Source organism: Tachyglossus aculeatus, chromosome 2, assembly GCF_015852505.1.
Source record: "Tachyglossus aculeatus isolate mTacAcu1 chromosome 2, mTacAcu1.pri, whole genome shotgun sequence".
Taxonomy (NCBI): Eukaryota; Metazoa; Chordata; class Mammalia; order Monotremata; family Tachyglossidae; genus Tachyglossus; species Tachyglossus aculeatus.
The window spans coordinates 66,157,259-66,183,961 of NC_052067.1; the positions used below are offsets into that span (position 1 = coordinate 66,157,259).

Consider the following 26,703-nt stretch of genomic DNA (forward strand, 5'->3'; position numbering starts at 1 on the left):
TGTGAGTCCCATGTGGGACATGGCATGTGTCCAACCTGATTAGCTAGTCAAGTTGCACATCCCCTCTACTTCCAGGCTTGTGCCTGCTCATTTAGCTGAAAGTCAGCATGACAGATCTGGGCATTGGCTCCTCTGGAAATTGACAAACTGCTCCAAGATGCAATGCTTAATTCAGATTTTTGCTGGATGGGAAGGTTACAGGATCTTGACCTGGGGAACCTGTGGGCAGGAAATTCACTGAGAAGCAGTTCAGAGAAGCCTCTGTTGGTGAATGACTGAACTGAAGAAAGTAGAGGTGCAGCTGATAGGTGGACATCTCAATTCTTCAACCCATTTGTTCACTTACTGGGCTGTATGTATTCTTCAAGCCTCTAAAGCAACATAAATTGCAGCTTTCCGATGTCAGGAAGTTTTTACTATCAGTTTTTCCTCCACACCATTTCCCAAATCTCCTTCCTGTCCATTCTTTCCTGTCCACCCTAAAGGCCACCACACTGCCCTGGGCACTTGTCACATCCAGCTTGACTAATGCATCAGCCTCTTCTCTGGTCTGCCTCCCCTTAATCGAATCTGCTGCTAATTCTCCTCTCTGTGTCACCCGTTGTCCAGGGACGGGTTCGTTTGGTAATCAGCGTGGCCAGAGAGAGAGGCTGGGGACAGAAAGCCTGAGTTTTATATAAAGTTTATTCCGCAAGGTGAAATGAATTGTTTAATTGTTTAGGCACAATGGATTGAAATTCCATTTCGGGAGGAATGTAATCAATTAGTAATATTAGAGTTTTCCTAACAGGGGAACACAATCATACGTTACATGTGGGTGAGGTGGCTAGCTCTCACCCATGTACTTCCCACTTGGGAAGAATCCACTTTGTTTCCCACATGGGAAGAATCCACTTACTTTCCCACATGGGAGGAATCCATTAAGTTACCCGCGCACATGGTGGGTGGCTAGCTCTCACCATGTGCTCTCCCTACACGGGAGGAATCCACTTACCTTACCCATCTGCTGCAGGGCACCTACCTCTCACCCACGAACATTCGGCAAGACACTCACCCATCCTGCGGCCCTTTCCTCATTGTGTTGATTCTGGTTGCAGAGTGAGCATCTGGCCTTCTGGGCATAGAAAGACAATGGGCTGCTGCTGCTGTGCAGCTGCTCCTTTTGCTGCTGCGTGTCTTGGAGTTCTGCCCCGAAGGTCAAAGGCGACTTGTATTTATCACCTGCGCTCCTAGACCATTCCAACTTCTGGCCTCAGTTTATCCAATCTCTGCCCTCCCCGCTCCTTCACTCCTGATTTGATTGGCACAGGGGCGAGGGGCACCTTCCGTATTCCTGGCTTGGACTGTCAATCTAGCACTTTTGGTTGTGGGGGTGGTATCCCACCCTCACTTCCAAGTTCCGCCTGCTGGCTCGGGCGGCCACGAGATAGCATTTGACCTTGAGACGGTCGGTACCCCAGGGTCACCTTGGGACATAACCCATTTGTTCACTAACTGGGCTGTATGTATTCTGCAAGCCTCTAAAGCAACATAAATTGCAGCTTTCAGATGTCAGGAAGTTTTTACTGTCACTTTTTCCTTCACACCATTTCCCAAATCTTTTTCCTCTCCATTCTTTCCTGTCCATCCTAAAGGCCACCCCCCTGGTCTGGGCACTTGTCACATCTGGCTTGACTAATTCATTCATTCATTCAATCGTATTTATTGAGCGCTTACTATGTGCAGAGCACTGTACTAAGCGCTTGGGAAGTACAAGTTGGCAACATATAGAGACAGTCCCTACCCAACAGTGGGCTTACAGTCTAGAAGGGGGAGACAGAGAACAAAACAAAACATATTAACAAAATAAAATAAGTAGAATAAATATGTACAAGTAAAATAGAGTAATAAATACGTAAAAACATATATACATATATACAGATGCTGTGGGGAAGGGAACGAGGTAAGGGGGGAGGGATGGAAAGGGGGGGGAGGGATGGAAAGGGGGAGGAGGGGGAGAGGAAGGAAGGGGCTCAGTCTGGGAAGGCCTCCTGGAGAAGGTGAGCTCTCAGTAGGCCCTTGAAGGGAGGAAGAGAGCTAGCGTGGTGGATGTGGGGAGGGAGAGCATTCCAGGCCAGGGGGATGACGTGGGCCGGGGGTCGACGGCCGGACAGGCGAGAACGAGGCACGGTGAGGAGATTAGCGGCAGAGGAGCGGAGGGTGCAGGCTGGGCTGTAGAAGGAGAGAAGGGCGGTGAAGTAGGAGGGGGCGAGGTGATGGACAGCCTTGAAGCCGAGGGTGAGGCCCTTAATCAAATCTGCTGCTAATTCTCCTTTCTGCTGTCGGGATCATTTTTTCTAGAACATTATTCCTCACCACTCAAAAACCTCCAATAGTTACCAGTTCCTCTCCACATTAGGCAGCAACTTTGGCTTTCAAGCAAACAGTTCTACCCTTCCTACCTAATCACTGTTCTCCCATTACACCCCAGTCATTTGTCCTCTTCACTTCTACAGCTAATCTCACTTAATAATAAATAATAATAATGATGGCATTTGTTAAGCACTTACTATCATCATCATCATCAATCGTATTTATTGAGCGCTTACTGTGTGCAGAGCACTGTACTAAGCGCTTGGGAAGTACAAGTTGGCAACATATAGAGACAGTCCCTACCCAACAGTTGGCTCACTTACTATGTGCAAAGCACTGTTCTAAGCACTGGGGGGGGGATACAAGGTGATCAGGTTGTCCCACGTGGGGCTCACAGTCTTAATCCCCATTTTAAAGATGAGGTAACTGAGGCTGAGAAAAGTGATTTGCCCAAGGTCACACAGCAGACGTGTGGCGGAGCTGGGATTTGAACCCATGACCTCTAACTCCAAAGCCCGGGCTCTTTCCACTGAGCCACACTACTTTATCTATTCTCATCTCTCCTGCCTCTGAATGCTTCCTCACTACACCCCTGTTTGCCCTCTTCACTCTTCCAGCTAACCTTCTCACTCTCATCTCATCTCATCTCACCCACTCACCAACTTGGTCATACCCTCGACCTCATCATCTCCTACCGCTGCACTGTGTCCACCCTCACCAACTCTGTGATCCCTCTCTCTGATCATAATCTTCTCACCTGCCTCCTCACTCACACTCCTTTCCCCTGTAAATCCGTATTACTCCCTCACAGAGATCTCCGCTCTCTGGACCCCACCCATCTTTCGGAGCGCCTCACACCCCACCTCGCCGCCCTCTCCTCTCTACCCAGTCTTAATGATCAGATTACTGCTCTCAACTCTACCCTTTCTACTCAGCTAGACTCGCTCGCTCCCCTCTCCCTTCGCCGCTCTCGCACCGCTAACCCACAGCCCTGGATCACTGCCACTGTCCGCCTCCTTCGCTCTTATGCTCGAGCTGCCGAACGCTGCTGGCGAAAGTCTAAACACCATGCCAACCTCGTTCACTTCAAGTTTATCCTTTCCTGCCTTAACTCAGCCCTCTCTTCTGCCAGACAAAACTATTTCTCCTCCCTTATTGACACCCATGCCCATCACCCCCGCCAGCTCTTCCGTACATTCAACTCCCTTCTCAGGCCCCCGGTTCCTCCCCCTCCTCCTTCCCTCACCCCCAACGATCTGGCCTCCTACTTCATTAACAAAATTAAATCCATCAGGTCCGACCTCCCCAAAGTCTCTTCCCCCCTTTCTCCAACCCCCCGGCTCTCAACACTCTCTGCTACTCTCCCATCCTTCCCAGCGGTATCCTCAGAGGAACTCTCCTCCCTCCTCTCAAGTGCTACTCCGGCCACCTGTGCTTCTGACCCCATTCCCTCTCATCTTATGAAATCTCTCGCTCCATCCCTTCTCCCCTCCTTAACTTCCATCTTCAACCACTCACTCTCCACTGGTTCCTTCCCCTCTGCCTTCAAACATGCCCATGTCTCTCCCATCCTAAAAAAACCCTCTCTTGACCCCACCTCACCTTCTAGTTATCGTCCCATATCCCTCCTACCATTCCTTTCCAAACTCCTTGAACGAGTTGTCTACACGCGCAGCCTAGAATTCCTCAACAACAACTCTCTCCTCGACCCCCTCCAGTCTGGCTTCCGTCCCCTTCATTCCACGGAAACTGCCCTCTCAAAGGTCACCAATGACCTCCTGCTTGCCAAATCCAACGGCTCATACTCTGTCCTAATCCTCCTCGACCTCTCAGCTGCCTTTGACTCTGTGGACCACCCCCTTCTCCTCAACACGTTATCTGACCTTGGCTTCACAGACTCCGTCCTCTCCTGGTTCTCCTCTTATCTCTCCGGTCGTTCTTTCTCAGTCTCTTTTGCAGGCTCCTCCTCCCCCTCCCATCCTCTTACTGTGGGGGTTCCCCAAGGTTCAGTGCTTGGTCCCCTTCTGTTCTCAATCTACACTCACTCCCTTGGTGACCTCATTCGCTCCCACGGCTTCAACTATCATCTCTACGCTGATGACACCCAGATCTACATCTCTGCCCCTGCTCTCTCCCCCTCCCTCCAGGCTCGCATCTCCTCCTGCCTTCAGGACATCTCCATCTGGATGTCCGCCGGCCACCTAAAGCTCAACATGTCGAAGACTGAGCTCCTTGTCTTCCCTCCCAAACCTTGTCCTCTCCCTGACTTTCCCATCTCTGTTGACGGCACTACCATCCTTCCCGTCTCACAAGCCCGCAACCTTGGTGTCATCCTCGACTCCGCTCTCTCATTCACCCCTCACATCCAAGCCGTCACCAAAACCTGCCGGTCTCAGCTCCGCAACATTGCCAAGATCCGCCCTTTCCTCTCCATCCAAACCGCTACCCTGCTCATTCAAGCTCTCATCCTATCCCGTCTGGACTACTGCACTAGCCTTCTCTCTGATCTCCCATCCTCGTGTCTCTCTCCACTTCAATCCATACTTCATGCTGCTGCCCGGATTATCTTTGTCCAGAAACGCTCTGGACATATTACTCCCCTCCTCAAAAACCTCCAATGGCTACCGATCAATCTGCGCATCAGGCAGAAACTCCTCACCCTGGGCTTCAAGGCTGTCCATCACCTCGCCCCCCTCCTACCTCACCTCCCTTCTCTCCTTCTACTGCCCAGCCCGCACCCTCCGCTCCTCCACCACTAATCTCCTCACTGTACCTCGCTCTCGCCTGTCCCGCCATCGACTCCCGGCCCACGTCATCCCCCGGGGCCTGGAATGCCCTCCCTCTGCCCATCCGCCAAGCTAGCTCTCTTCCTCCCTTCAAGGCCCTGCTGAGAGCTCACCTCCTCCAGGAGGCCTTCCCAGACTGAGCCCCTTCTTTCCTCTCCCCCTCGTCCCCCTCTCCATCCCCCCGTCTTACCTCCTTCCCTTCCCCACAGCACCTGTATATATGTATATATGGTTGTACATATTTATTACTCTATTTATTTATTTATTTTACTTGTACATTTCTATCCTACTTATTTTATTTTGTTGGTATGTTTGGTTCTGTTCTCTGTCTCCCCCTTTTAGACTGTGAGCCCACTGTTGGGTAGGGACTGTCTCTATGTGATGCCAATTTGTACTTCCCAAGCGCTTAGTACAGTGCTCTGCACATAGTAAGCGCTCAATAAATACGATTGATTGATTGATTGATTGATCTTTCCTGCCCCTGACTGCTTCCCCACACCATTCCACCTGCCTGGACCTCTCCTTGCTCTTTAGACTGTGAGTCCCTTATGAGACAGGGACTTTGATATGAGCAAGGCGAAGTGGAAAGACCACAAGCCTGGGAGTCAGAAGGTCATAGATTCCAATCCCGGTTCTGCCACTTGTTTGCTGTGTGACCTAGGGCAAGTCACTTAACTTCTCTGGGCCTCAGTTACCTGATCTGTAAAATAAGGATTGAGACTGTGAGCCCAACGTAGGACAAGAGACTGTCCAACCTGATTTGACTGTATCCACCCCGGCTCTTACTACAGTTCCAGGCACAAAGTAAGCATTTAACAAATACCATAATAATAATAATTACCTCTGTGTTTAGAGCAATAATAATAATAATAATGGCATTTGTTAAGCGCTTACTATGTTCAAAGCACTGTTCTAAGCGCCGGGGAGATTACAAGGTGATCAGGTTGTCCCACGGGGGGCTCACAGTCTTAATCCCCATTTTACGGATGAGGGAACTGAGGCCCAGAGAAGTGAAGTGACTTGCCCAAAGTCACACAGCTGACAATTGGCGGAGCCGGGATTTGAACCCCTGACCTCTGACTCCAAAGCCTGGGCTCTTTCCACTGAGCCATGCTGCTTCTCATGTAAATCATTTGATGAGAGATGAGATTGAGTTTGAGTGCCAATGCTTGGCACATAGTGAGCACTTAACAAAACGAAACCCAGTTATTATTCCGGTCAGTCAATCAAGTGTATTTATTGAGCACTTAATGAAGAGCACTGTACTAAGCACTTGAGAAGCAGCGTGGCTCAGTGGAAAGAGCCCAGGCTTTGGAGTCAGAGGTCATGGGTTCAAATCCTGGCTCCGCCAATTTTCAGCTGTCACTTGGGCAAGTCACTTAACTTCTCTGTGCCTCAGTTCCCTCATCTGTAAAATGGGGATTAAGACTGTGAGCCCCCAGTGGGACAACCTGATCACTTTGTAACTTCCCCAGTGCTTAGAACAGTGATTTGCACATAGTAAGCACTTAATAACTGCCATCATCATCACTTGGGGGAGTACAGTATAACTATATCCCAATAGAACAAACACATACCCTGCCCACAAGAAGCTTACATTCCAGTTCTCTCATTCTCTAGTTCTCTAGAGAACTAGACTGTAAGCTCCTTGTGGGCAGGGATCATGTCTACCAACTGTATTTTGCTCTCCTAAGTGCTTAGTAAGTGCTCAATAAAGGTCATGGTTTCCTCCTCCCCTCCTCCCCCTCCCCATCCCCCCTGCCTTACCTCTTCCCCTCCCCACAGCACCTGTATATATGTATATATGTTTGCACGTATTTATTAACCTATTTATTTATTTTATTTGTACATATTTATTCTAATTATTTTATTTTGTTAATATGTTTTGTTTTGTTCTCTGTCTCCCCCTTCTAGACTGTGAGCCCACTGTTGGGTAGGGACCATCTCTATATGTTGCCAACTTGTACTTCCCAAGCACTTAGTACAGTGCTCTGCACACAGTAAGCGCTCAATAAATACAATTGAATGAATGAATGAATGAATGGACTGACCACAGTTATTACTTTCTCCCCCTTCAAATCAGCCACATAAAGGACTGTTTACCTCATCAAACCTCTCTTGAAATCACACATTACCAGCAGAAGGCTTTGCCAGATTAATTTTTATTCTCACCCAGGTTATATCCTTGCCATCTGCTCCTTCAGTCCTTCAGCTCCACCTGAACATTTGTGTACTTTCAACCTTTGGTAGCTCTGCCATACAAATCTTCCCTATTACCTAAACTCTTATTCATGTACAGATCCCCTTTTTTCCTTTCCTACTAGCTTCAAATCATTTCAATGACTACTTCCCCCTTTAGATTGTAAACTACTTGAAGGCAGGATACTCCATTCAGTCCGTCAATGATATTAGCATGATGTATTGATTAGAGCACATGCCTGGGAGTCAGAAGGCTGTGGGTTCCAGTCCTGGCTCCACCACTTTGTTGTGTGACATTGGGCAGGTCACTTCACTTCTCTGTGCCTCAGTTACCTCATCTGCAAAATGGGGATTGAGATTGTGAGCCCCATGTGGGACATGGACTGTGTCCAACCCAATTAGCTTGTATTCACCCCAGAGCTTAGTACAGTGCCTGGCACATAGTAAACACTTAACAAATGCCACAATTATTATTAGTAGTAGTAGTACTGAGTGTTAACTGTATGCACAGCACTATATTATGTGCTAGGGAGAATGAAATACAATGGAGCTGGTAGCTGTCCACTAGGAGCTTACAGTCTAGAGGGGGAGAAAGACATAGAAATAAATACAGATAGAGGAAATGGCATGGTGTAAGGCTATATGAGAAGCAGCGTGGCTCAGTGGAAAAGAGCACAGGCTTTGGAGTCAGAGGTCATGGGTTCAAATCCCGGCTCCAACACTTGTCAGCCCTGTAACTTTGGGCAAGTCACTTAACTTCTCTGTGCCTCAGTTACCTCATCTGTAAAATGGGGATGAAGACTGTGAACCCTCCGTGGGACAACCTGATCACCTTGTAACCTCCCCAGCGCTTAGAACAGTGCTTTGCACATAGTAAGTGCATAACAAATACCATTATTATTATTATATTCATTCATTCAGTCACATTTATTGAGCACTATGCACTTGGGAGGGAACAATACAACAATAAACAGACACATTTCCTGCCCATAATAAGCTTACAGCCTGAGGTGGGGGGGAGACAGATGTTAATATAAATAAATTACAGATATGTGCATAAATTCTATGGAGCTGGGAGAGGGAATGGACAAAGGGAGCAAGTCAGAAGGGACGGGGAGATGAGGAGACTGGGGCTTAGTCAGGGAAGGCCTTTTGGGGAAGATGTGCCCTTAATAAAGCTTTGAAGAGGGGGAGAGGAATTGTCTTTCAGATTTGAGGAGGGAGGAAGCTCCAGGACTGAGGCGGGAGGGTGAGTGGTCATCTTGAGGCATAGTGAGAAGGTTAGCATTAGAGGAGTGATGTGTGCAGTCTGGGTTGTAGTAGGAAAGTAGCCAGGTGAGGTAGGAGGGGGCAAAGTGATTGAGTGATGTAAAGGCAATGGTGAGGAGTTTCTATTTGATGCAGAAGTAGATGGGCAACCACTGGAGTTTCTTGAGGAGTGGGAAAACTTGGAAAAACAAAAAATGCTGTAGAGAGCAGAGTGAAGTTTAGACTGGCGTGGGGAGGCGGAGAGGAGGGAGGGGGCTCAGTCTGGGAGGGCCTCCTGGAGAAGGTGAGCTCTCAGTAGGGCTTTGAAGGGAGGAAGAGAGCTAGCTTGGCGGATGTGTGGAGGGAGGGCATTCCAGGCCAGGGGGAGGACGTGGGCCGGGGGTCGACGGTGGGACAGGCGAGAATGAAGCACGGTGAGGAGATTAGCGGCAGAGGAGCCTAGGGTGTGGGCTGGGCTGTAGAAGGAGAGAAGGGAGGTGCGGTAGGAGGGGACGAAGCGATGGACAGCCTTGAAGCCGAGGGTGAGGAGTTTTTGCCTGATGTGTAGGTTGATTGGTAGCCACTGGAGATTTTTGACGAGGGGAGTAACATACCCAGAGCGTTTCTGGACAAAGACAATCGGGGCAGCGATGTGAAGTATGTATTGAAGTGGGGAGAGACAGGAGGATGGGAGATCGGAGAGGAGGCTGATACAGTAATCCAGACGGGATACGATGAGAGCTTGAACGAGCAGGGTAGCGGTTTGGATGGAGAGGAAAGGGCGGATCTTGGCAATGTTGCGGAGCTGAGACCGGTAGGTTTTGGTGATGGCTTGGATGTGAGGGGTGAACGAGAGAGCGGAGTCGAGGATGACACCAAGTTTGCGGGCTTGTGAGACGGGAAGGATGGTAGTGCCGTCAATAGCGATGGGAAAGTCAGGGAGAGGGCAGGGTTTGGGAGAGAAGACAAGGAGTTCAGTCTTGGACATGTTGAATTTTAGGTGGCAGGCAGACATCCAGATGGAGATGTCCTGAAGGTAGGACATCTGCTGCTGGTTAGGTAGAGAGTAGCAGTGGCACTTCACTGATCTAGTTTCCTTGTTCTTGTGACTGAGGTTCCTGTAGGGATACACCAGAAAATTTCAGAATGAAAGTTCTTAGGACATTCTCACTGTTCTTGAAATGGCTACCACTGGAATGATACGATTGATATGAATATGACCCATCTATTGGGCCGTGTATAAAGAATAGTTTTGATAAATGTAAGATGGTTTTAACATTCTTAATTTTTTTTGTCTTAATAAGATGCTTAGGATGACTTGAACATTTCCCATTTAAGGGAAAAGTTAGATTTTGGGGGAGGTGTGTCAGAGGGTGAAGGCAGCAAAATTTCAGTTCAGGCAGTGTGATTACATCTTGAACCAAGGGCATGTTCTTTGAATATCCTAATTGGAACTCCCATTTTCAATTCCAGGATCTTTCCTCAATTAATCAACTGTGTGCAGAGCACCATACTAAGTGCTTGGGAGAATATAGTGTAGCAGATTTGGTAGAGCTGTTCCCTACCCACAAGGATCTTAAAGTTTAGAAGAAAAGGCAGGTATTAAAATAAATGTACTAGAGTGCTGTGAGACTGAGGGTAAGGTGAATAAAAGGTATAACTCCAGATGCAAGGGCAGCACAGCAACGTGGCTCAATGGAAAGATCATGGGCTTGGGAGTCAGAGGTCATGGGTTCTTATCCCAGCTCTGCCACTTTCAGCTGTGTGATGTTGGGCAAGTCACTTAATTTCTCTGTGCATGATGATGACAGGGTAGGGGCCTGGGAGTCACAAGGTTTGCTTCCATTTGTCTGCTGCATGGGGACTGGGTAGGGGCCTGGGAGTCACAAGGTTTGCTGCCATTTGGTTTTGTTACCTGTCTCCCCCTTTTAGACAGTGAGCCCACTGTTGGGTAGGGACTGTCTCTATATGTTGCCAATTTGTACTTTCCAAGCGCTTAGTACAGTGATCTGCACATACTAAGCGCTCAATAAATATGATTGATGATGAGAGGGTAGGGGCCTGGGAGTCACAAGGTTTGCTGCCATTTGGTTTTGCTCTCTGTCTCCCCCTTTTAGACTGTGAGCCCACTGTTGGGTAGGGACTGTCTCTATATGTTGCCAATTTGTACTTCCGAAGCGCTTAGTACAGTGCTCTGCACATAGTAAGCGCTCAATAAATACGATTGATGATGACAGGGTAGGGGCCTGGGAGTCACAAGGTTTGCTGCCATTTGGTTTTGTTCTCTGTCTCCCCCTTTTAGACTGTGAGCCCACTGTTGGGTAGGGACTGTCTCTATACGTTGCCAATTTGTACTTCCCAAGCGCTTAGTACAGTGCTCTGCACATAGTAAGCGCTCAATAAATACGATTGATGATAACAGGGTAGGGGCCTGGGAGTCACAATGTTTGCTTCCATTTGTCTGCTGCATGGGGACAGGGTAGGGGCCTGGGAGTCACAAGGTTTGCTGCCATTTGGTTTTGTTCTCTGTCTCCCCGTTTTAGACTGTGAGCCCACTGTTGGGTAGGGACTGTCTCTATATGTTGCCAATTTGTACTTCCCAAGCGCTTAGTACAGTGCTCTGCACATAGTAAGTGCTCAGTAAATACGATTGATGATGACAGGGTAGGGGCCTGGGAGTCACAAGGTTTGCTGCCGTTTGTCTGCTGCATGGGGACAGGGTAGAAGGACTGGGAGTCACAAGGTTTGCTGCCATTTGTCTGCTGCGTAGGGACAGGGTAGGGGCCTGGGAGTCACAAGGTTTGCTGCCATTTGGTTTTGCTCTCTGTCTCCCCCTTTTAGACTGTGAGCCCACTGTTGGGTAGGGACTGTCTCTATATGTTGCCAATTTGTACTTTCCAAGCGCTTAGTACAGTGCTCTGCACATAGTAAGCGCTCAATAAATACGATTGATGATGAGAGACAAGAAGCTGGGAGGTCAGCAAGAAGGCTGATGCAGTAATCAGGTGGGATAGGATGAGTGTGTATGAAGCCCTGTGGGATGAATTGTATTAAGCCCTGTATGTAAGCCCTGAGGGATGAATGTCAAAGGGAGTTTAAAGAGTACAGACTCCTATGCCTAGGGAAGGCAGAAGGGAGGGTTAATAGAGGGTGGAAGTGAGGGTTTAGTCAGAGAAAGGCTCTTGGAGGAGATGTGATTTTTAAGAGAGTTTTGACCATGGGGAGAGTGGTGGTGATGTGTTGGATGTGAAAGGGCAAGGAATTCTGGGCCAGAGGGAAAATGTTGGCAAGAGGTTGGATGCAAGACAGATGAGTTTGACATACAGTGAGTTAGTGTGGGAGGAGCAAATTGTGCGGAGCTAGATTGTGGTAGAGCAGTGAGGTAAGCTAGGAGTGAGAAAGCTGATTCAGTTCATTAATGCTCATGGTACGGAGTTTGTATCTGATCTGGAGGTGAATGCACAACCATGGGAGGTTTTTGAGGGGTGGTTGATTTTTTTTTATTTAAGGAAAATGATCCAAGTAGCAGAGTGAAGTATGGACTGGAGTGGGGAGAGGTAGGAGACAGAATGGTTAATGAGGAGGCTGATGCAGTAGTCAAGGCAGGATAAATACTTGGATCAGCATTGTAGAAGTTTAGATGGAGGGGAAAGGGCAGATACTAGAAATAGCAATAATAATGATGATGGTATTTGTTAAGCACTTAACTATGCGCAAAGCACTGTTCTAAGTGCTGGGGAGGTTACAAGGCGATCAGGTTGTCCCATGGGGGGCTCACAGTTTTAATCCCCATTTTACAGATTAGTTAACTGATGCACAGAGAAGTTAAGTGACTTGCCCAAAGTCACAAAGTTGGCGGAGCCGGGATTTGAACCCATGACCTCTGACTCCAAAGCCCATGCTCTTTTCATTGAGCCGTGCTGCTTCTCAGATAAATGGTGTGAAGGTAGACCTGACATGATTTGGTGGCAGTTTGACTATGTGGATTGAGTGAAAGAGATGAGTAGAGGATGAAGCCAAGGTTATGGGACTTGGAGACAGTTTGGAAGGTGGTGTTGCATACAGCAGTGGCAAAGTCATGGGGAGAAATGGGTTTGGGTAGGAAGAAGAGGAATTTTCCTTTGGTCGTGTTAAATTTGAAGTTTCAGTGGAACATATAAATAGAGATGTCCTGAAGGCAGGATGAAATAGGAGACTGCAGAGAAGGAGCTGTATCAAGGTGGTTGGAGATGGAGTTTTGTGAATCATCCATGTAGTGATGGTAGATGAAGTCATAGAAGCAAATGAACACTTAATACACTACTCTGCCTGAACTATTATTTACTGATTAGGACAGTTACTTTCTGTATTCCTACTGTGAAGCACCCTGATTTTTGAACTCTTCATTCTAGTTAGATAACTGGTTTGTTGATACAGGACAGCCTACAAAAGGCTCAATATGAATGTCTCATACATCGTTTAACATTCTTATCTCTAATGAATGCTTCCTACCAACTTAGATTTTCAGATGTGCTTCCAAGGACATTTTGAAGCAACAGTATCATAGTGTTTGTACCCCCCACCACTGCATTGTTCTGTAGCATAATTGCAATAAGAATTGTGTGCTTTGGCTGTTTGATCCTAGGTTACATTAGTTCTTTTGATGGTATTTTTGGTTTTTAAACTTTTGAATAGAATCTGCTCAATGCAGATTGAACATCTACCATCTTTTTTCTTTTAAAGTTTCTTGTAGCAATCTGACACCTGAACACCTCTTCACGTCTTTGAACTCCTCTCTCCATCAGTGCCTTGCCACATTTGTAAATTCATCCACTTTATTGAAAAGTCATACAGTACTTTCCAATCTTAAGATTTTACCTGATGATGAACCATACCTGGATTCTAGTTTTGGCTCTTATTTGTCTGCTGTGAGATCTTGAGCCAGTCATGTAACTTCTCTGTGTCTCAGTTTTGTCATCTGTAAAATGGGGATGAAGTACCTGTTCTCCTGTCCTCTTGGACTCAGTCCAATGTGGGTCAGGGACTGTGGGGTGATTTCAGGTAGTGGGAATTATCCAGATGACTCAGGAACAGTAGCACACTACTGTCTTGAACCCCCTATGGTCTGGCTGAGACTTAATAAAATAAAGTGTCAGTTTAATGAATCAGTATTCACGGACCCCTCATTTATCAATGCATTGCAGTGATTTCACACTGGCTATCATATTAAATCAATAAAAGTTCCTTCTTTTATGTCACAACTATGTAAACAATGTTTCCACGGTTGAGATTTTAAAACAATGCAGTTAGAGTTCTTTTTCATTTCATTTCAGTTCTATACATAGCTGTTCAGTCGTTTTAAAGTGAAATGTTATTTACTAGAGTACAGGAGAATATAGCTGTTTATTTGCAAATTATTCGTCATTTTTGAACAATCCCCTTTCCTCTGTTTGACCTCTTGAGGAGGCTACCACATACCACAGAAGCTGCAGGAGGGAAATAATAATGATAGACAAGCAGCGTGACCTAGTGGAAAGAGCATGGGCCTGGGTGCCAAGAGGACTTGTGTTCTAATCCCGGCTCTGCTATGTGTCTGCTATGTGACCTTGAGCAAGTGACTTAACTTCTCTGGCCCTCAGCTATCCATAAAATGGGTATTAAATCCTACTCCCTCTCACTATGAACCCCACAGTGGGACAGAGACTGCGTCCAACCTGGTTAACTTGTATGTATCCCAGAGCTTAGAACAGTGCTTGGCACATAGAAAGCACTTATCAAGTACCTTAATAAAATCAAATGAAAATAGTAATTCAGATAATGATAATGGTACCTTAAATTTTTGTAGTTTTAAGTTTTTTATTATCCCACTTTATTTTCACAACAAACCCTATGCTATAAGGAGAGTCAGGCATTAATATCAAATTTTGCGGGTGAGCTGAGGCCTAGAACAGTAAAGTGGTTTGTCTGGGGGCACAGTCAGTCAATCATATTTATTGAGCACTTTGTGCAGAGCACTGGAGAGTACAGTATAACAATATAGCACACACATTCCCGGCCCACAACACAGCTGTCCAGTGGCAGAGCAGAGACTAGAGCTCAGGAGTCCTGACTTCTGTATCCATCCATTAGACCACATTCCCTCCCTCTAGTTCAAGTTCTACTTCTCTGCAGGAAACAAGCTTATATTCCTCCACAAGTTCATGTTGGTTTCAAGCCGAAAGTTTCTCCTTTGATTTTAGATGAAGGATGTAAGAAAGATTATTTCTGGGTCAAAATGGGACCATACAACCCAGTAGTCTTTCTAGTACAGTGACAACAAGGATACTTGGAGGAGCTACATGAAGTTGGTCTTTATTACATCCATCATTATGATTAAACCAAGCATTTTAGATTAACTCTGCTATACTGTAAGTCCCTGAGGGCAGGCAGCATAGCTGGAATCAGTCAATCAGTGGTATTTATTGAGCACTTTCCCTGAGCAGAGCACTGTAGTAAGCGCTTGGGAGAGTACAGTGCAACGGAATTAGAGGACATGTTTGCCGTACTAAGTACTGGAAAGAGTATAATATTCATTCATTCAATCGTATTTATTGAGCACTTACTGTGTGCAGAGCACTGTACTAAGAGCTTGGGAAGTACAAGTTGGCAACATATAGAGACTGTCCCTACTCAACAATGGGCTCACAGTCTAGAGGGAGAGGATCAGGTTGTCCCACTGGGGGCTCACAGTCTTCATCCCCATTTTACAGATGAGAGAACTCAGGCTCAGAGAAGTGAAGTGACTTACCCAAAGTCACACAGCTGACAATTGGCGGAGCTGGGATTTGAACCCATGACCTCTGACTCCAAAGCCCAGGTTCTTTCCAATGAGCCACGGATGCAGCCACACAATAGTTTTGGTACCTGATTGATACTGCTTCATGAAATTAGATTTGGGGTCACTGCCTATATATTTTTATGGTATTTGTTGAGTACTTATATGAAAATATCTAAGCACTGGAGTAGATACAAGATAATCAGGTTGGATACAATCCCTGTCCCACATAGGGTTCAATCTAAATTGGAGGGAGGAGGATTCAATCTTAATTTACGGATGAGGTAATTGAGACCCAGAGAAGTTAACTGACTTGCCCAAGGTCATGTAGCAGACAAGTTGGGGAGCCATGAAGAGAACCCAGGTCTTTCTGATTCCCAGGCCCATGTTCTGCCCACTAGACCAGTCTTTGTATCGTGTGGTTGCAGCCAAGAGCTCATCTGAAAAACCCAGCCCAGGAAAACCAACTATCTGAGGGCTCCTAGCTTCTTGCCTAGGAGATTTGGCCCTCTTCTTGCAAAGTGGGGCTTTCCTACGATTGGCAGAGGAGGCAGCCTCCTCCGAGAATGCTTCAGTAGCTTCGAGGTGTCAGGGGGACATTGTGTCTCTGCTTCCTGCCCTGCAGTTCTCTTCCCAGGCCTGGGCCTTTCTGTTTTATGATGGAGCACAGAGGAGTGATGATTTCTCTGCCTTCTCTTTACTTTTTCTCCCTTCCCAGTGGGCAGAATTAGATTTTGATGTGTTTTATTTTGCTAGTGGAAACAAGTTATGTTTGATGATAATAATAATGGTATTTGGTAAATGCTTACTATGTGCCAGGCACTGTACTAAGCACTGAGGTAGAAACAAGCACTTAGTACAGTGCTCTGCACACAGTAAGCTCTGAATAAATCATCATCATCAATCGTATTTATTGAGCACTTGAATACGATTGAATGAATACATGAAAATTGAGGTGGACACAGTCCCTGTAGTCCCTGTACCCCATAGGGCTCACAGACTTAATCCCCATTTTACAGTTGAGGAAACTGAGGCCCAGAGAAATTAAGTGGCTTGCCCAAGGTCACACAAGTGGCAGAGCCAGGATCAGAACCTAGACACTGTGACTCTCAGGCCTGTGCTCTTTCCACTAGTCCAGGTAGTACATGTTTCTGAAGGAAAGTCATGGAGTCCTTGTTTAAAAGTTACATATTCCTGAATGAGTTGAAAATAAGGAGTCATGGCTTCTGGAAAAACATCATAGAATTCAATAATCCACCATCGTACTTCATAGAGCTGAAATTGAAATTGCATAAACAATGTGTTTTTCCATACCCAGGGGAGGGAATGCATTTCCTCTTTCTCTGCATGGTTCCTTTGAACTGGTCTCTGGCTGTAAGCCATATTCTTGCGAGCAGTGGACTCTCTAATTAGAAATGCTCGAAAAGTAGCCTGGTGAAAATTGCTTTAGCAGAGTCTGAGGAATGGTTGCTGAGTAATCTGGGTCTTGCCAAACGCAGGTGGCTTTTCAGTCTTTCGCTTCTGGGGTTGAGAGCCAGCCCTGGCTGGGCGGAGCAGCTTCCCATCAGAACTGCTTCACTTGGGATGCAGAGAAGAGAATGCTATTTTCAACCACCTAATCACAAATTAATGCTAACTGGGTTAGCCTGGATTTATGAATGTCTGTTGTCTCGTCCCCTCCCAGGCCCCCACTTTTCTCTTTACATTCCTTCACCTAAAGAAATGTTCTGTTTTCTCTCATTTCCTGATAACCAGTCATGTGTTTATGAATTCCCCCCGAGGTCTCAAACCTTCCCAAATCTCCCATTTTTCCACCATTCTTTTTAAATTGGGTTTTCGGACTTGACGTTCCTCGCAAGCAGTGTGCTGCAGGACTTTGTCTTGATGGCAGGAACAACATTTTAAGTGACAGTTCACCAAGTACAACCATGTGAAAGATTAGCAGCAGAAATCCAGGTCTCAAGATCCCACAAATGAATGTGTTGCTTGCGATGGGGTTTGGAGGACTCTTGCATCTGAACCTCTCCTACCCTGGATGGGGTGCCAGACCTTTTCAAGTATTTATTAGTTCCCATTATTGGCTGAGATAATGGAACTATGGTTTTATTTTACTCACTAGGTTTGTGCCCTTTTAGAGCAGAATCAATGGTATTTATTGAGTACTTACTAGGTGCAGAGCACTGAGCTATACGGTTGGGAGAATAAGATATAATAGAGTTGGCAGACACGTTCCCAACCCACAACAAGCGTACTGTCTAAAGAAGCAGGTGATATTTTTGCTACAGTATAACCTGCATGGTGTGCTTTATGTTTGTATTAGAGAATACAATACACTGTACAATATAATACACTGTTTGTATTAGAGAAGCAGCGTGGCTCAATGGAAAGAGCACGGGCTTGGGAGTCAGAGGTCATCGGTTCAAATCCCGGCTCCGCCACTTGTCAGATGTGTGACTTTGGGCAAGTCACTGGCCTCTCTGTGCCTCAGTTACCTCATCTGTAAAATGGGGATTAAGAGTGTGAGCCCCATGTGGGACAACCTGATCACCTGGTATCCTCCCCAGTGCTTAGAACAGTGCTTTGCACATAGTAAAGGCTTGACAAATACCAACATTATTATTATTATATGCAAATGCAAAAATATATTTTCAAGTGTACTCTGTTTTTGTAGTTTATCTGTTATAATAATCCCAGAGGGCTTGACTCTGAATCTTCAATGTCTCAAATTATAGTTTAACGCATCATAACACCTTGCTCTTTGATAGCTGCTAGATTTCAGTGTAATTTCATTCATTCATTCAATCAATCATATTTACTCAATGCTTACTGTGTGCAAGGCTCTGTACTAAGCACTTGGGAGAGTACAATATAGCAGTAAACCGACACATTCATTCATTTAATCGTATTTAGTGAGCGCTTACTGTGTGCAGAGGCCTGTACTAAGCACTTGGGAAGTACAAGTCAGCGACATACAGAGATGGTCCCTACCCAGCAACGGGCTCACAGTCTAGAAATTCCCTGCCCACAATGAGTTTACAGTCTTCACCATTTACTATTCAAGATAACAGCTATATTTTTCAAACCATTTTCATTTTTGATGAAGATACTGCAGATTAAAATCCATTCTAATAATAATGGTGATCCTTATTAAGTGCTTACTAAGTGTCAGGTAGTGAGGTTGATATGAAGTAACCAGATGGGACATAGTCCCGGTTTCACAGTCTAAGAGGGAGGAAGAACAGTTGTAGTTTTCCCATTTTAGAGATGAGAAACGTAAGCACAGAGAAGTTGCATCTTTGCTCAAGAACGCACAGCAGGCAAATGACAGTCAGAATTAGAACCCAGCTGCCCTGACTCTCGGTAGTAATAGTATTTATTAAACTCCTACTATGTGCAAATCACTGTACTGAGCACTGGAAAATAAATGCATAGGAGAACTAGGTAGGACCCTATGCCTGGCCCACAGACAGTTCCCAGTTGAAAAGTAAGGCAAGGCAGGGGGTTGGCAATGGATCCATAAGGAAAGATAAAGCAAAAGTATAAAGAATGAGGATGACAATAAATGTGACACGAACTGCAGGATTTCATGCTGTTCACATTTTTGCTCTTCTCATTAGAAGATAGTGCCTTTGACAGAATTATTTGCTGGTGAAGGAGAGGGCACTCTATAGGATGGATGTTTCAGTTAAGTAGTCTAGTTTTTGGATTGTTTCCGCAGTGCATTGTAGAACTTTTTTAATGGAAGCTTTACTCTGCGGAATGACCTGGATCCTAACCAAAGCTTTATTGCCATTTCAGACTGCTCCCTTTGCAGTAAGTTTTGGATATGAGTTATTTTTAGTGACTTGAATTAAATCGTTCACCCCTTTTTTTTATCCTGCCATTGTGTTCTAGTCTCCCTGAGGTTTATGGCTCTGAGCTAACCAAGGAGTTAGTGTGCAGTATATAGCCATTATTTAAATGCTATATTAAAGTGTAACAAAAAGACCCTCTAGGAAATTGCTTCATTAGAACATTCTGGGGTGTGAAACTTTACCTTTGGTATTAGCCACTAGCTTTGTAACAGTCTGTGCTCCTCTTTATTTCTTTGGGTCTGTTACTGAATTTATAAAGTTGTCAATAATCTAACAAAAAAATGTCTTTATTTTGTGGACACTGAAAAACTGTATGTCTTTTTGAACAAAGACTTTTAAGCTTTGACAGGGGTGGTGGTGCTAAAAATATTATATCATACCAGTAGTGAATAACATGCTTTCAATTTAGAAGAAAAGTCTCCAGAGCTGTGATTTTTCTTTTTCAGTTTTAAATCAATGAAACTTCTCACTGTAAAATATTTTTCTTGTAGATCAGCTATTTTATTTTTTTTCTAAAAAAATTCACAAATGCTCTGAATGCTAAATTGGTTTTGCAATTTTGAAAACTTCAGAGCAAAGATGAAAGCAAAGATGTTTATTATTGCACAAATGGCATTTATAGAACATGAAGCAAATTTACGATCAGTGGTTTACATTTTGGAGAAAAAGAATCAAAACTGGAGTTGAACTCTTGTTCAAGTGGACATAATTAGTAGGTCCTCATTCAGTGACATAGGTGTATATCCTGAAGGTCTAGTTTTATAGTCAACTTGAAACAATTTTGATTATTTAGATAGTTTGACTAATAATATTAAAGCAGCCACTTTTATTTTGGGATTTGGAAAAGAGAGGTAAAGCATGAATAGCAACTTTTATTTTGGGATTTGGAAAAGAGAGGTAAAGCATGAATAGCAACTGACAGACATCACAAGTTCCAGTCCGAAAAGCTGTGATCCCTGAGTCTAGCTAGAAAATAGAGGAAACATGCTAACCTGAAAAATCTGTCAGTGTTCTTGGAATAGAGCTGTCATTCTCAGGGGTTGTGTACCATCATACCCTTCTATGTTCTACCATGAAACGCAGACTCATGTCTCATTTCCCCTGGGTATATTTCAGGCTGCAGCTGTGTCTTTATGGAAGAAGCACGAACTGGGAGTCGGGAGACCTGGGTTCTTGTCTTGGCTCTGCCCTATCCTGCTGTAGGATCCAGCAAGGCCCTTTTACCTTTCTGGGCCTCTGTTTCCTCACCTGTAAAAGGGCAACAAAGTACCTGTTCTCCTGCCCAGTGAGTTTGGGGTAGGGCAGGGGCTGTATCTGATCTTTACATCTTGTAAATATCCCACCACATAGAGTTCTTGGCATGTATTAATTGCTGAATAAATACCTCATCATTATAATTCTCATTATAATTAGTGTGACACCCACAGCTCCACATGCACTCCTCTCTGGCCCTCCAAGGCATAATTTTAGTGGGAATTGGAAGAAGGGAAAGATAAGATTGGGAGAGGAAGGCATCCACCAGTTTCCCCCTTCCTGCCTATCCATGGTCTTCTTCCACTAAACCCTAGCTCACAGTTTTCACTCCTCTCAAGCTAATCTACTCCCTGTGCTTTGTTGTACACTCTCCTTCATTCAGTCGTATTTATTGAGTGCTTACTGTGTGCAGAGAGCACTTTACTAAGCACTTGGGAGGGTATGGTACAACAGTAAACAGACACATTACCTGCCCACTGTCTAGAGGCTCTCCAATGCCCTCCTCACACCAGCTTGGTTGGAATTCTATCCCACTTCAGACCACAGCTCTCCCCATCTCAGAGTCTTCCTGAAATTTCTCCTATTTGATGAGGCTTTTTCTGATTATTTTTTCTTTTCCCCTTGTCATAGCCTGCTGACTATAGTCTTGGCACTTCTGCACCATCTTACTAATAGTAAATTCTTGATTGAATGCCCACTGGGTGTGATGCATTATACGAAGTACTCAGGAAAGTATAGCCAGAGCATGGGATAATGCCCAACACTATATGTGCACTCACAACATTGTTGCACTCTTTTATGTGCTTTTTTACTACTCTACTATTTGAGTCCTTCTATTTTTAAAGTACGTATCTTCCTCTCCTATTAGATTGTAAGATATCTGTGGGCAGGTTTTATGTCTTCTGTTGTACTGTCCCAACATCTTAAGGCTCAGGAAGCTCTCGAAAAATACTGTTAATTCATTAGATGATTTTATTGTTACAGGAATGTTATCATTTCCTTAATTTTCTTATCCTGCCTCCCTCACTGGCAGTGACCCAGATTGTCAGTGTACAGTAGAGAGGGAATGCTTGAAAGACAGGAGGAATTGAATACTGTTATAAAGACCTACCAGTGATGATGACCCGCCAATAATGCTCATTCATTAATTAATTCATTCATTCAATCGTAGTTATTGAGCGCTTACTGTGTGCAGAGCACTGTACTAAGCGCTTGGGAAGTACAAGTTGGCAACCTATAGAGACGGTCCCTACCCAACAACGGGCTTATAGCCTTTTGTTAGGAACATTAGGATAGCTCTTGTTTTAATAAATCTGGATTGCCCGTTTTTCGGAGTTACGATCAATTCTGCCTAAAGACTAACTGCAGGAACTGTGCATTTGTAAATGGAGTGAATTAAAGTAATTTACTAATCTTCTGTCTAGAGTTTGGAGAGCACAAGTTTGCAATATAAGGGGGATGATTAGGGGCTGCAATTTGGATCTACTTTGGTGTTAGAACCCAGAAGTACACTCACCCGGTAGTGTTGACAGTTTCCACCAAGCTTGGCCAGGTGTTTTTGTTTTTCATTCTTCCTTCCCTTCTTTCTTAGTCTCTATTCAGTGAATCCTGAAAGGTCAAGGAATGGGTAGTAAGGAATCCAGTGATACCTGAATTATTATTTTTTAATTAAGCCCAGACATATTTCTAGGTGTCCTTAAGGGTGATGCTACTGAAAATGGAATTGTATTCATGTGGGCTGTTGTGGCTGAAAAGACCTATAGGTTACCAACACGTGGTCCACCTATTGATTGATTATTGACTGTAGCATTGGTGTGCTTGGCCTATAAAGGGCCAGCCTTTGTTGTTGAGATTATATCGTGACATTCTGATTGCAGTCAAATGTCTACTCCCTAGCTCTGCTTTTCTGCTATTGAGAAGGAAAAAAAGTCAGATTGGGCACCCTCAATTCCATCCCACCATCATGGAGTAGGCTAAGCTTCTCTGGACAGCCAAATCTGCTTAGCAGTTGACAGAGCCTGATGGACTGATGATGTTAAAAGCTCTTGTAATAGCTAGCAAAACACTATAAGTGTCTTAGCATTGCTGCATGCATTTTTATAACTCTTTTATGCTGTCCTTTGTAGAGGTTCTACTTTGAAGTTATTCTAAAGGTAGGATTTAGAGTGTCCTAGTTACTGGTCTGCTATGTGACCCTTGGCAAGTCACTTAACTTCTCTGGGCCTCAGTTACCTCATCCGTAAAATGGGGATTAAGACTGAGACCCTGTCCCACCCGATTTGCATGTATCCACCCCAGTGCTTAGTACAGTGCCTGGCACATAGTAAGCGCTTAACCAGTCATATTATTATTCATTCATTCATTCAATCAATCAATCAATCGTATTTATTGAGTGCTTACTGTGTGCAGAGCACTGTCCTAAGCGCTTGGGAAGTACAAGTTGGAAACATATAGAGACAGTCCCTACCCAACAGTGGGCTCACAGTCTAGAAGGGGGAGACAGAGAACAAAACCAAACATATTAACAAAATAAAATAAATAGAATAGGTATGTACAAGTAAAATAAATTAATAAATAGAGTAATAAATATGTACAAACATATATACAGGCGCTGTGGGGAAGGGAAGGAGGTAAGGCATTGGGGATGGAGAGGGGGGCGAGGGGGAGAGGAAGGAGGGGGCTCAGTCTGGGAAGGCCTCCTGGAGGAGGTGAGCTCTCAGTAGGGCCTCGAAGGGAGGAAGAGAGCTAGCGTAGTGGATGTGGGGAGGGAGGGCATTCCAGGCCAGGGGGATGATGTGGGCCGGGGGTTGATGGCGGGACAGGTGAGAACGAGGCACAGTGAGGGGATTAGCGGGAGAGGAGCTATTTATTGAGAGCTTACTGTGTGCAGAGCACTGTACTACACACTTGGGAAGTACAAGTCAGCAACATATAGAAACAGTTCCTACCCAACAACAGGCTCACATTATTATTACTCGTTTTGAATCAGAACATATAACCATCACTTAGTACAAAGAAATCATCGAGGAATTGGCACTATAGAATAGCAGTATTGTCAAGACATGAAGACCAGCTGTGTGACCTAGTGGGAAGAGCTTGGGCCTGGAAGTCAGAGGACCTGAGTTCTAATACTAGCGCAGTCACTTGTCTGCTGTGTGACTACAGGCAAGTAACTTAACTTCTCTGTGCCTCAGTTTTTTCACCTGTAAAATGGGGATTAAGGCTATGAGCCTCATATGGGACATAGACTGTGTCTAACCTGGTTACTGTGTATTTATTCCAGATCTTTATATTAATGGTGGTATTTAAGTGCTTACTATATGTTAAACACTGTTCTTAGTAGAGTGCCTGGTGCATAGTAAGCACTTAAATGCCATTAAAAAAAGACACTGGCAAGGACTTTGGAGAGAGAGAGCAGAGGAATTATCGAGCCTTGCAACAGAAATCAATGGAAGAATACAAGGCAGAAGCTCTTGAGAGGGAAGAGGGATATCCCATTATTACTGTGATGATGATTATTAGTATTGTGACATTTGCTAAATGCTTCCTATGGGTCAAACACTGTTCTAAGCGCTGGTGGTGTAGATACATGTCAGTATCAGTGGTGTTTCCTTGGTGTACAAAGGTTGGTGTACAATGGTTGCATTGTTCCCTTACAGGCAGAGAAGAGAAGGGCCCATGTGCCTTTCACGTTGGTTCTGTAATGGAGATTTCTTCATTCCTGTGGAGCTGCTGCAGAAGCAGCATTGCTTAGTTAAACTAAAACAAAATTGTCCATGGTAAATCTGAACCTTAGAGGAATTGATAAATACACTGTACACTCGAAAAGCATTTTGGCCCAGATAGTGAATGCTGATTGGGCTTTGTGGTTATAACAGAGTTCTTCAATGTGATGTACTTAGGTAGGTGACCCATTGAGTTCTTACTAACTGAGATGTGAGCTTGTCGTACTGTATTTACTAGCTAGAAGCCAGAAACACAAAATTGAACAATTTATTCATTTTTCCCCAATTAATTGATCAAATATATTGAGCAATTAGTAGGACTCAAAAGACAGGTATTTTGATGAATTCATTTCTTATTCCTTTTACAGCGGAATCCCCCAATGATGGTTGATGATTTGTTTGAAGATATGAAAGATGGGGTAAAGCTTCTTGCTCTACTGGAAGTTCTGTCTGGGCAAAAATTGGTGAGTATTTTTCCACTTTTAAAAGAACAAGGAGTGCCTGGGAAAAAGAATATAGTTTCTCTCATGGGCAGAAGGGATCTTTCTTTTGACCAGCTAGATGAGTTTCTCTCAGATCTTCATGTGTATGCAGAGTGGTCTTGAATCTTCCTGTACTCTGCCCTTTCTCCTCACCCAGTTCTCTCTTCTGGGCTGGGTAAAGAGGAGAATAATTAAGCAGCTGCTCTAAGGCCTCATGGCTGCTTAAATGTATGCATATGTGTTGTATATATGTATGATGGGTTGAAAAATTCACCTCAGCTATGCCCCTTGAGTCTCTGTCCAGGCCCTCAAATATCCAGTGGCTCAGGCCTTTTCAGAACTGTGTGCTTCAGCAGAGTGCAACATCACTGAATGCTGTTGTGTCTTGAGCTGAGGAAAGGTCTCTTCCCTGTTCCCTGGGGGGGAGTAGCACCAGAACTCTGAGAAGCAGTCTCATCCATGTTCCTTTTAAAGTGGCATGACCCAAAGAGCCAAGAATGAACTTCTCTGAAACGTGAGATCCAGTCAGTCTTCAGAGTACTGAAATTTCCAGGTTCAGGATTTGGAATATAAGGCACTAGAAACCTTGAATGCATATGCTGTATCTCTGGGATTGATGTGACTCTTGGCAGTACCTGGAGCTTTAGGCTCCCCCCTACCTCCCACCCTGAAACCAACCCAGAGCTGTGAACAGGAGAGTGAGCAGAATTAGGCTTAGATATGTAACTTGCCCACCTGACTTGTGATACCCAGTTATGCCATGCTCTCCCATCTCATGAATGTGTGTTTTTATGTCTTTTACACTTTCTCTTCCCTCTGTGTCCACAAGGAGAATTAGGAATTTTCTAAGAATAATACTAGGGTAAAGTAATTTTCTCATTAGGTGGTTTATTTGAAATGGCACAATAGGCTTTTTAATAGGTATTACACTTGATTCTCCCAATTACTCTTCCCGTATAGACTATAAGCTCTTTGTGGGCCAGAAATATGCATGTTATATTGTTGTGTTGTCCTCTCCCAAGAGCTTAGTTCAGTGTTTTGCATGCAGTAAGCACTCAATAAATACAATACTGAATAACTGATCGATTATTCAGAAGATGGGCACGGTCATGAGTAAGGGATTATGGAAAAATATTTGTGGAAATGTAATGTGGTGGGTGCTCAATAAATACCATTGATCGATTTGATTGATATAGCAGACCTGCAGCGCCCAACTTCATAAAGTGAAGTTGAATGTGAAGATCAAATCAGTGAATTAAAGTATTGAATCCTCTTCTTGGGTTGTGGAGCCCAGGGAAAGCAGATAGGAATTACTCTAGAATTTCATAAAACTCAGCAGCCTTCTTAAACTTGAAATCTTCTACTTCATGATATTGAGATTGGGGGTGCTTAGCTACATAATACTGAAGTAAGATTCATGCTATGCAGACCATCCTGAATTTAGAGCAGTCCAGTGAAGGTGCATGACTAGGAAATCTAACCAGGATCTAATTATCTTTGTGAAGGTCCCAGGCAGGATGAAGGCCAAAGTCAAGATTTAATCTCGTGGGCAGGGAATGTGTCTGTTACATTGTTATATTATACTCACCCAAGTGGTTAATACAGTGCTCTTTTCATAGAGGCCTTAGGAGGCCTTCCCAGACTGAGCCCCTTCCTTCCTCTCCCCCTCGTCCCCCTCTCCATCCCCCCATCTTACCTCCTTCCCTTCCCCACAGCACCTGTATATATGCATATATGGTTGTACATATTTATTACTCTATTTATTTATTTATTTAATTTACTTGTACATTTCTATCCTCTTTATTTTATTTTGTTGGTATGTTTGGTTTTGTTCTCTGTCTCCCCCTTTTAGACTGTGAGCCCACTGTTGGGTAGGGACTGTCTCTATGTGTTGCCAATTTGTACTTCCCAAGTGCTTAGTACAGTGCTGTGCACATAGTAAGCGCTCAATAAATACGATTGATTGATTGATAGAGCTCAATAAGTCTGATTAATTGATTGACTAATCGC

General features: G+C 44.6%; 1 protein-coding gene across 1 annotated transcript in view; it reads left to right on the forward strand.

Annotated features, from left to right (window-relative positions):
- SYNE1 (spectrin repeat containing nuclear envelope protein 1) overlaps nt 1-26,703 on the forward strand; it is a 503,300-nt gene that overhangs the window by 79,273 nt on the left and 397,324 nt on the right. Inside the window, exon 3 of the mRNA XM_038770126.1 lies at nt 24,580-24,675. Within this exon, the coding sequence (XP_038626054.1) occupies nt 24,580-24,675 (96 nt within the window). The remainder of the gene's footprint in view (nt 1-24,579; nt 24,676-26,703) is intronic.